This window comes from Anneissia japonica, unplaced genomic scaffold, assembly GCF_011630105.1.
Source record: "Anneissia japonica isolate Jap-2015-1 unplaced genomic scaffold, ASM1163010v1 scaffold1487_len315116_cov162, whole genome shotgun sequence".
Lineage (NCBI taxonomy): Eukaryota > Metazoa > Echinodermata > Crinoidea > Comatulida > Comatulidae > Anneissia > Anneissia japonica.
The window spans coordinates 204,982-215,212 of NW_022732104.1; the positions used below are offsets into that span (position 1 = coordinate 204,982).

General features: G+C 33.5%; 1 protein-coding gene across 2 annotated transcripts in view; it reads right to left on the bottom strand.

Annotated features, from left to right (window-relative positions):
- LOC117115581 (alanine--tRNA ligase, cytoplasmic-like) overlaps positions 1-10,231 on the bottom strand; it is a 42,189-nt gene that overhangs the window by 8,268 nt on the left and 23,690 nt on the right. For both annotated transcript variants that reach the window (XM_033259440.1, XM_033259439.1), the window contains exons 6-15: positions 9,099-9,243; positions 8,645-8,790; positions 7,802-7,910; positions 6,897-7,047; positions 6,450-6,577; positions 5,579-5,729; positions 3,593-3,873; positions 3,089-3,226; positions 2,031-2,275; positions 968-1,130 (exon numbers count right to left, since the gene is read on the bottom strand). In XM_033259440.1, the coding sequence (XP_033115331.1) occupies positions 968-1,130; positions 2,031-2,275; positions 3,089-3,226; positions 3,593-3,873; positions 5,579-5,729; positions 6,450-6,577; positions 6,897-7,047; positions 7,802-7,910; positions 8,645-8,790; positions 9,099-9,243 (1,657 nt within the window). The remainder of the gene's footprint in view (positions 1-967; positions 1,131-2,030; positions 2,276-3,088; positions 3,227-3,592; positions 3,874-5,578; positions 5,730-6,449; positions 6,578-6,896; positions 7,048-7,801; positions 7,911-8,644; positions 8,791-9,098; positions 9,244-10,231) is intronic.

Here is a 10,231-nt window from a genome sequence, read left to right on the forward strand (position 1 = left end):
CACCACAAAACGGCTCATTCTTCGCTGCCAACTAGACTCGTGGAGACGCATTTATTAGCCGCAAAGCTTACCATTCCAGGCCGTAATTGGTTGATAAACACAATGTGGAATCAGGCGATTTGCAATCTGATCAATGACGAACATGCTTTCATAGGAAACCCACCGTATTGTTAAGAAACATGATAAAAAAACATACTTTTCACATATTTCCCAATATTTTCGCAAAAACTCTTTATACTTTAAATTCCCCACGCCTTATCTTCCATATTATTGCAAGATCGGCCTAATCGCATCACAAACAAAGGAGGAGATAGAAAAACAAATGACTTCAAAATTCCCTCAGAATCATCATATAAGCCCTCTCTCTCAGAGAGTGGGCTAAAAACAAATACAAATCATAATTGTAATGAGTCTATACATTACCTCCCACACTCAACCTTGCTTGAGAATCTACACTGTACAGGTTTCATATGTACAGTAGTGACTTTGGATTAGATTCGGTGTTAATACCAAGGATAAGTCTATAAAAGACTTATTTCTAGTGTGGTTCTTCTGGCAGTGATTGGGCAGTAGTACACCAGGAGACTATCGCTTACTCTTTTCTGAACAGTGTACTACGTTCTTTAACATGCACTTGGGCCATATTGCATACAGGACCAACAGCTTAAACGTCTCATTTGAAAGACCGTGCTCTATTGAAATTCAGCCCTCCAGCTAAAACACAAGGACAGCAGCGATGGGAACAGAACCAGGTGCCAAGACATCTCCACAGTTCAGCGCACCCGCAATTACTACTACCGGCTTTACGACTCAGCTAAGCTGCTCTCTCTCTCTAAATATTAACCTTTATTATAACATTATTATAAGACTTATTCCACTTTAACTTTGATCATGTAGTTTAGCAGTACTGTTCTTCACATCAGCTCTACTGGCTTCAACACCTCTTTACCATTGTAAACACAGTTACCTGTTGTTGGATCTGCTTAAATGACTCTTGTAGTGCAATGCCATTAGATTCTGCTTTTCTGGCAAATGCTCCTGTGACAGCTTCAAGTCTTCTCACTCCACTACTGGATGCTTTCTGAGATGTTATAATGAACTTCTCAATATGACTGGTATTCTCAACATGTCTGTGAAAAACATATAACATATATTGTAACTACAGTAGTATAGTAATACTACAATAATAATATCAATAATTAGAGCAATATCAGAATGCAACAGGTTAAAGAGGATTGATTGACATATATATTTTGCTTTGTAAATTTACTTCTTGTATTAAGATTTGACCTCTAGATATTAGAGTTCTAGCTTGTGACAAGAAGTAAATTAAGTAAATAAAGATTTAATTCTCAAATTTTCTGTACTTAGACATTGTTCTTTTATTTTTATCACTCTGAATTTCATCTTCCTGGTATAGTAACTGAATGGGGACTTGTGCTGTGCAGAGCCACATATGTCAACAAAGTGGGTGTTGCATTGGGAAACAATTTCTTCCTTTTTGAAAGAGTATATTAAATTCTAAGATACTTGCTCTCCAATCCCAGGGTCCTGGTTCGATTCCTGTCAGTGTTGCAGGATTTTTTCTCATGACCATACAAATTAACTTCCTCAACCTCATATTGAGATTTAGTTTGTGTAAAGCATCGTGTGTGCACAGGGTTGGTGCCAACCCTGGAACCCTTTTGAGAGATTTTAAACAATGCCCGACCACGTCCACTTTTTTCACCAGGAACATCGGACCCCCGTCGGACAAATCCTGACGCCACCACTGTGTGTGTATGTTTGTCTTGTGTTAGGGATTGTCACCTACAAGTGAAACAGTAATAAGTTTGCTATTGACAATCCTTGGTACATGTGTTGTGTGCCTGAAAAAACAACAGCAGCAGCAGCGCCCATCAGTGTCACGGAAAAACAGCTTGATGGACACACAGATCTAGATGGTTTCAGCACCAGCCACCTGCTACATCTACTGAAATACAATCAATTATTTCAACAAGAGGTAAACTAATAAAAAATGAAACACTTACGTGCCTCCACATAGTTCTACTGAACATCCACCAGTATAATCACTGCTCATTAATTCATTGATTATTTGACCAATGGTTACCACTCTAACCTCATCCCCATAGGTTTCACCAAACACAGCTTGTAGTCCAGGAATTGTATTTGCTTTATCAATTGACATGGAAGATGTATACAGTGGGAGACTTTCTTGTATCAAACGATTAACAATGTCAGATATATTTTGTAAATCTTCTGTACTTAGTGTTTCCTGAGAAGAAATTTAATTCAAAGAAAATATTAAATACAACACAATTTATAATTTCAATAATATTTAATGTTTATGTATATATCTATAAATATATATATTAAATTTACACATATTTCTTTGTTTTCAGACAATTTGATAGATTATAATTACAAAAAATAGCAAAACAAATTAACATGTTAATGTTGCATAAAGTCTTTTGTTTCTTTGTACTGCTTATAGTTTCAGTTTGATTTATTCAACTAAATTGCACAATATTCCTTTCCTTTTCTTGGCCTTTTGTCTTATGAAATGTTTATGTTCTAAATTGTTTTCTGAATTGTTTTTCTAAACGAATTTTCTTTCATGAATGAACTTTCATTGTATTTTGTATGATTTTTAATAGTTCAAATTTTACTTTGGAAAACTGGGTTTTAATGACTGTATTTTCTTGTTTGTCTTGGGCCCCCATTGATCAGCTCACTGATTCCCTTTGAACTGGAAGGGTCACCCTCATTAAGTATGATGGAATTAAATGAAGAAAAAGCACCATTATAATGGACAATTAGAAGTTTAAACTTGTCTCTCATATTGACCCCAACTTAAAATATATTAAATGAAAAAAGTAGTACATGTATATATACATTTTCATGGTGAGGGTAACAATAATCATAGACATAATACATTCCTCAAAATAGTATAGTGTTGGATTTTTTTAAGAGCTATATAGAGAATAATTAAAACAGTACTGGATCAGATAACTATTTAGTAGTCAATTTAAATAAATCTCATATAAATCATTTGGTCTGAATAATAATATTTTACATGTATGCTTACCATAGAATTGAAGTCAAAGCGCAACCTATCAGAGGCTACCAGTGAACCCTTCTGACTAGTATTACTTAAAACCTCTCTCAGTGCAAAGTTCAACAGATGGGTACCTGTGTGGTTGCGCATTACATTGATTCTATGTTCCTATGTGAAGTTGGATACAATAAACAAATTTAAAAAAACGAAACAAAACAAGACACAGGAAATTCTGCAATTGTTTCAACACCTTTAGTTGATTCAACTGCCAAAAAATGCATCTTAAATATATAATTATATTAATACATCATAATGTTAAATACAAAGGTCATAGGTCATATATGAAATTTACTATCAAGTATTAGGGCATTCTAATGTAAGTGTAAGAGCCTTTAAATAGGCTGCACTGAGCTCCAAAATTGACTAAGGAGAGAAGAGGAAGGAGTTATAGTCAGGACACATCTTAATGGACTGTATTTTACAAATTTGTTAACTTCTGGGGTTAATCCCCATTCCTCTCATGTCTGAACTTACCCAGTTTACGTGCATGTGTACTTCAACGCCTACTCTGATTGGTGCCTTGGACATTCCACTATGTAATGAATATCCACCATAAGACTGTACATCATCAATATTAAGGCAATTAAGTGACTGGTCATTTATTATCACACCTATGTCAGCAATTTGTCCACCAGACTCGGCATAAAAGTTAGTACTGCTTGTAATGACACCACACTCAACATTACTGCCAACTTCATCAACAAAATTGTTTTCTGCTTTGATAGCAATTATTCTAGTTTTCACATCAGGAGAATCTTAAAATCATCAAAGTGTTTTTTAATGAAAGAATTGGCAATTCACAATAAATATCATCAAATTTTACAATGCATCTTTCATATTATGCTAGAATGAACTGAGTCTTTAAATACAATTAGGTTTAGTCCACCATTGCCATTGGTAGGATGTCTCGTAGTATACTGATGAAGCAACAAGGAATGGAAGCCATCAATTCCATTCTTAAGCATCTTAGTAACCATCCAACTCTACGATCCATATAAAAACCTGGTTTGTAATTTCTTTGGCCAGCCAAATTTTTTTTTTTGAGATCTCGCGAGCCAAATGAAACCTACGCCTATCTGAGGCAATATAACGACATTTAGTTTGGCCTATGCATAACAAATGTTAGTTCAATTAATGATAAAACAGACTGAAGATTAAAGTGGAATATTTTGAAAGAAAGCATTGTACATCTTACAATCATAGCAAATTATTTGAATAACTACGTAAAATAAAACAAACACAAATAAACCATCATTCCTTGTTTTAATTATCATCAGACATGTTTCATTGAAAGTCCAACAAAAATAAAACATCCTGTTTAATGGGAACAGTAAATAACAGTCCATAACCATAACAATACATGATAACATGATTATTTATGTTTTTCAAAACAATCAATATCAGTGACTTAAATGACAATGGATGCCTTAGCAAATGCAGTAAAATCTGGTGTCAGGGCTGTCAAAGGTGTTGGCATCAAGTCCCCAAGATGCACATTAGAAAGTCGACTTCTATGTTTTTTTGTTTTGATTATAAGAGCTGTATCTCAAATAGAACCAGACAAAAACAGCATATTTGCTAGACCCAGCAAATCAACTTACTGTATCTTCTGCGCTATATAATTATAACGTGCTCACCGCCTTTAAATGGCAGATCCAAGAATTTGAAATAGATAGTACCCAAGGAGGGACTTTGACAAATGGACGGTCTGTACTACCCTAAGAAATTTTATGATTATGTCACCTCCAGATGCCTGGAAATGGCACTCTCCGGCTTAAAATTTAAATGTAATTTTCTTTTTCTCTCCAATTTTTTACAATATTGAAAAAAATAGGGGGCCCAGGGTCCGGCTGCCCTCCCCACTTTGCATCCTCCCCTTAGCCTCAGAGTTTTCATTTTGGTCTTCCTTTTATTTCAGAAATATTCATCAAATTATTATTAATTTCTTATTTTAATGATTAAAAATTTTATCATGTACTTTTTTTTGCGCGGGCCAGAATAAATGGCCCCGTGGGCCGCCTATTAAGAACCAGGGATATAAAAGAATTATTTCAGATACTTCTGAAAAACTGTAACTTTGATTACATGATGTTGGTTTTCCAGATTTTTTTTGTTTTGCTGTAGAGTGCAGTCAATGCTTTTTCTTTTCTTGTTTTAGTGTCTCTGAGGGTAGTGTTTATAAAGGTACCAAGGAATGGGAATTCATGAGTATGTTGTTTACTGTCTATACTCTTTTACAGCAAATGCAGTTGGTTTGCACCGCCAGCCCGACAAAGACACTCTACCTTGCACCCAAAATGTCATTATATTACATGCTACTGTGCAACCAATTCACACGTAGTAAAGCATGCATTTTCATACAGGAACAATTGGGAACTGGGCAAAAAAAAACCCTGTGTAATATCCCTGCTGTACTGGTGAGTTTATGTTGATAAAGTTGAAAAAGACTGTGAAACTTACAATAACTGTTAGATTCACTGTAATTTGTAGCATAGACAGCTGATGTATTTGTGACGGGTATTTTCTTGTTCTTTAACCATTCAACATCTGGAGCATGAAGGGTAACCATTCTCTTTTTCTGTTGATTTTTTATGCCACCAAGACTTGTAATCTGTGGAAAATGAATTCATAAATGAAGATGTACAGTAACATAGATTTGTTCAGAAGAAAATAAGTGTTCTACCTGTGAATGTTTGCTAAATAAATCAATTTTGACAATGCTGTTGCTACGTAAGACAATTATTGATATATTATTTACAGTACTGCTTAATATGGCAGCAACATTGACAGTGTTATTGTTACAAAAGGCAATATTGAAAATAATGTTGTATTTGTGGCAAGACAAGACAAACTAGTCACTCGTAGCAAAAAGTGTTTCAGAGATAATGACCAAAACATACTGAACTGTCAACATTTTTTAAATCAATTTTAGTGCACTAAACTAACATTTATATATCTATACCTCATGCTATGCTGTTATTTTCCCTCTTTTCAATGTTAAAACAACAATTTTTAATGATTTTGTGATGGTTTCTGCCAGAGAAATGAACGAAATCTTTGAAGGCTGACTTCTCAAATATTGTTCTTTAAATAGCTGTATGTTTAAACACTTCATAAGGAAATGTCAACATTAAACGATTCTTTTACCATTTTATAGCTCTCATTTTACTGTTTAACCCTGTATTAATAATCTAACTATCAATTTTTTAGACGAGTGACTAGTTTAACTTGTCTTTGCCATATTTGCAACACAAGACAGCATTTGAAAAGCTGTTGCTGCTGCTACAAAATTATTTTTGAATTGTTCAAATAATATTAAATATTTATCAACCTCATGTGATTTCCTTCTTTCTTCCTCATACTCCTCCATGTCAACTTTCAAATTATTTTCTGAAGCGATGATGTTTGTCAAGTCAATGGGGTAACCAAATGAATCATACATCTTCCAAGCAACTTCACCTGTAACATTCCACAACATAAAGTTTGGAACCATTGATTAAAAAAAACAAATTATACATATACACGTTCTAATTCTACAATTTTGATTCCTATATTTAAATACTTTTACTTTGAATCTTGATTTCCAATTGCATTTATCCTGTCACTAAGAAAGATCTGCATCATTTTCTTTCCAATGCTCTCTAAACTGAATATAATTTCCTCCATTTCCTAATTTAAAATCTCAAATTAAATCTTCAATATCTGTAACTGTCATTACACAAAATATACTGAAAATAAATTATCAAAAGGAACATGTTGAATATTAATTTAATTTTACCTGATAATGTTTTCTGAGACCCTAGCTTTGATATATGTTTCTGTAAAAATCTTTTTCCTTTTTCCAATGTCTTGAGAAATTGCTGCTCCTCTTGGTTGATAATTTGCATCACAATTTCCGGATTTTTCGTCAGTTCAGGAAATGCACCTCCCTAAAGATATAAAAATGACATATCATTACTTACCCACAATGGATCTTTCTAAGCCCCACCCCTTAGTTACAGTTGCCAAGTTCTCACAAAACAACAGCGTAAACGTACATAAACACATGCGTTTTTGGGACATGTGTTTGTAGGGCATGCAGATACTAGTAGACCTGTTCTGATTGGCCAATTGCTAAAATACTCCAGAAGTTGTTTGGAAATAATAACTAATAAGTATTCTTTCTACTAAAACCAGGAAATAGGTATTGTTGTGTATTGCATTTTTAATATCAACTTATCATTATTGACTGTTTTAACATTTTTATGTATGTGGTGTATTGTGTATTGAGACTTATTTTTATGCACTGCCTTGATGCATCATAGTTTGTGATATAAGAAGCTAAAAGATTGACAAGAAATTTGTGTCAGAAAAAGAAAATTGGACTCAGGTATCACTACCTTACGGTTCCTCATTGATTAGAAAGGTGAAAGGATTAGAATGCAGAGAAAGTTGCAGTATGCTGCTAAGCCTAGAATTACCATATCAAGTTACTAGAGTACAGGGTGATGCATTCAACAATCATAATATTCACCAGAGAATGGGAATGAGTGAAAAAATGTTGATGTCCCAGAAGAAAAAGAGGAAAGTAATGGTTATAATTAGAACATGATCAATGTAAATTAACAACAAAAAAGACACTAGAAGTTGATTATAATTTTATATATGTTTAAATACAGAGAAATAAAAAGAATACTCACTCACCAGGGAATGCACCACTACTGGTACAAGACTGGCAATCGTGCCAGGAGGTGCCTTAAGTTTTTCAACTGCATATCTTGTAGCTCTCCTTATTATTCTCTTGATGACATACCTATCAAACACTTTTATTAGTATTCATTATTGAAGAAAGTATCTGAATCAACTCAATGTGTACTTTGTGATCTTGTCTGCTAAAAAAAAACAAAAAAAAACCAAAAAAACAAAAAACAACAAAAAAAACCGAGTTATTACACTGCATGTACACAGATTCCGATAGGCTATTCTTACACCATTCATTTTTACATGTTCTATCTTTGTAAGGTGATAATTTTTCAATTCATAAAGTGCCTAATAAAAAAAGTAAAATAAAATTATTAAATCCTGTCATTGGATAAATTGGCAAACCGTCACAAAGTGAAACATTCTCCGCTCCCAAATAATACATAATCAATGCTGCCATGTAAATTGTGCAGGCACCAGTACAGTATCTTCAATGCCACAACTTCACACCAGGTAACCAATTATACAATATAAGAGATACACAGAAAGTAACTGTAGGGACATATGATATTCAGTAATATTATTTATTTTGCTATTTAGTATTTTACATGTTTATTTTTTTATTTTTCCAAAAATTTTTAATGGCAATGTATGAAATATGTTTAACGGGCATCATTGTCAAGTAAGTATAAATTATTAGAGTATTTTCAAAAGGTGGCTTCCTGCCAAGGATGCAACATTTTGAAATAAGATAATAAAATTGATGCAAATGATAAGTGTTACGGAGCTCAGTTGGAATTTAACAATTCTGTTTAGGTAGAAAGAGTATTATCAAGTTACACTTACCCTTGCATTTGTGGTCCAGGTCTCGCACCATCAGTGATACATATAGTAAGCATTCTAGCATGGTCTGCCAGCACTCTGTAGGCCATATCAATTCCATCAGTATCTGAGATACCGACCTTACCTTCATATGGCCCAACTCCAGATACCTGCGGGGAAGATGGTAACAAGAGTTCAAAAAGAAATAATTCATTAATATGTGGAATTAATAAATTGTATATTTCAGGACATGATTATATGAATAGTAATAATAATGAAGAATTATTATTGTACACAATGGGCAATGTCTAAAAGGAAATAAAACATTGTGCTATCATTTGTACTCCCGGGTTGTGGCAAAAGATGTCATTGTTTTATTTTTAACATCATTTTGTATTGTTATTGTTTGCCAAAATCATTATGATCTATAAAGTTAAATTAAAGAATTAAAAGAAAATAAATAAATAGAAGGATATACCTGTTCAATTGATGCAATAAGAGGACGAAAAAGGTCAGTATCATAATTCGAAGTCACTCCTTGTAATACGGACACAAGACGCTCCAATCCCATACCGGTATCAACATTGTTGCTAGGTAACTTGTGAAGTTTTCCCTTAGTATCTCTGAAAATAAAGATAAATTTACATTGCTTTTAATTCCAATTAATAAAATATGACCAAACACATGATGTAGAAACAATGATTTTTACAAAATTTGAGCTTTCCAAAATGTATCTGCAATTGCAGGATTTGAACCCTGGAAACTAATGAGCACCTGTAAATTTAAATTATAGGTCCCAGCTAACAATTTTCCATTATAACAACGTTGCAGTATGGGTTTTAAACCCTTGTTGAAACCTACCAATGGTAGATGGGTTAAGCCGGTATGTGTACATAATGGCTTTACACGAAGAGATTGTGATGTTGGGGACATAACACTCTGTATTGGTATACAGTATCAATATGAAATCAACACTGAAGGAAATGTAAATCTTCGTATTGCACATTTTGAACCGAATTTGTTCATTTTTTACTTAAAATGAACAAACACATTTTCAACTATTGAATCACAACTTGTACCACAATCCTTGGGGTTGTTGTTGCTGTTTTATATATTGATTCTACACGATCATTCATGAGCAACCAAACAAACCACATATTTCGGATAAGGCAATCAATTAATTGCCTCACCAAAAATGTCATTTATCTCATATATTGTAATATTTGTGGTAAACAATATGTCGGAGAAACAAAAAACACTCTCCTACACAACGTAGATCAGCTATCAGAACATCTAAGCTTGATCAACCAGTAGCCGAACATTTCAATTTAGCTGGTCATTCAATTTCAAATTTCAGAGTGATTGCAATTGACCATAATGCCAATTGGAGCGAGAAAAATCGCAAAGATAAAGAGAATCACTGGGAACTTTTACTTAAAACCACCACACCATTTGGACTCAATATTAGGAACGTTCTCCCAGTACACTAAATTAAACCTTTGGTATTCCTATTTATTCTGGATAAATCATATGGCTTATTTAATGAGGCTTGCCACTAAAGTTTAGTTTTGACCTTCCTGTTTACTTGTTTAGGCTGTTTATTCTAATATC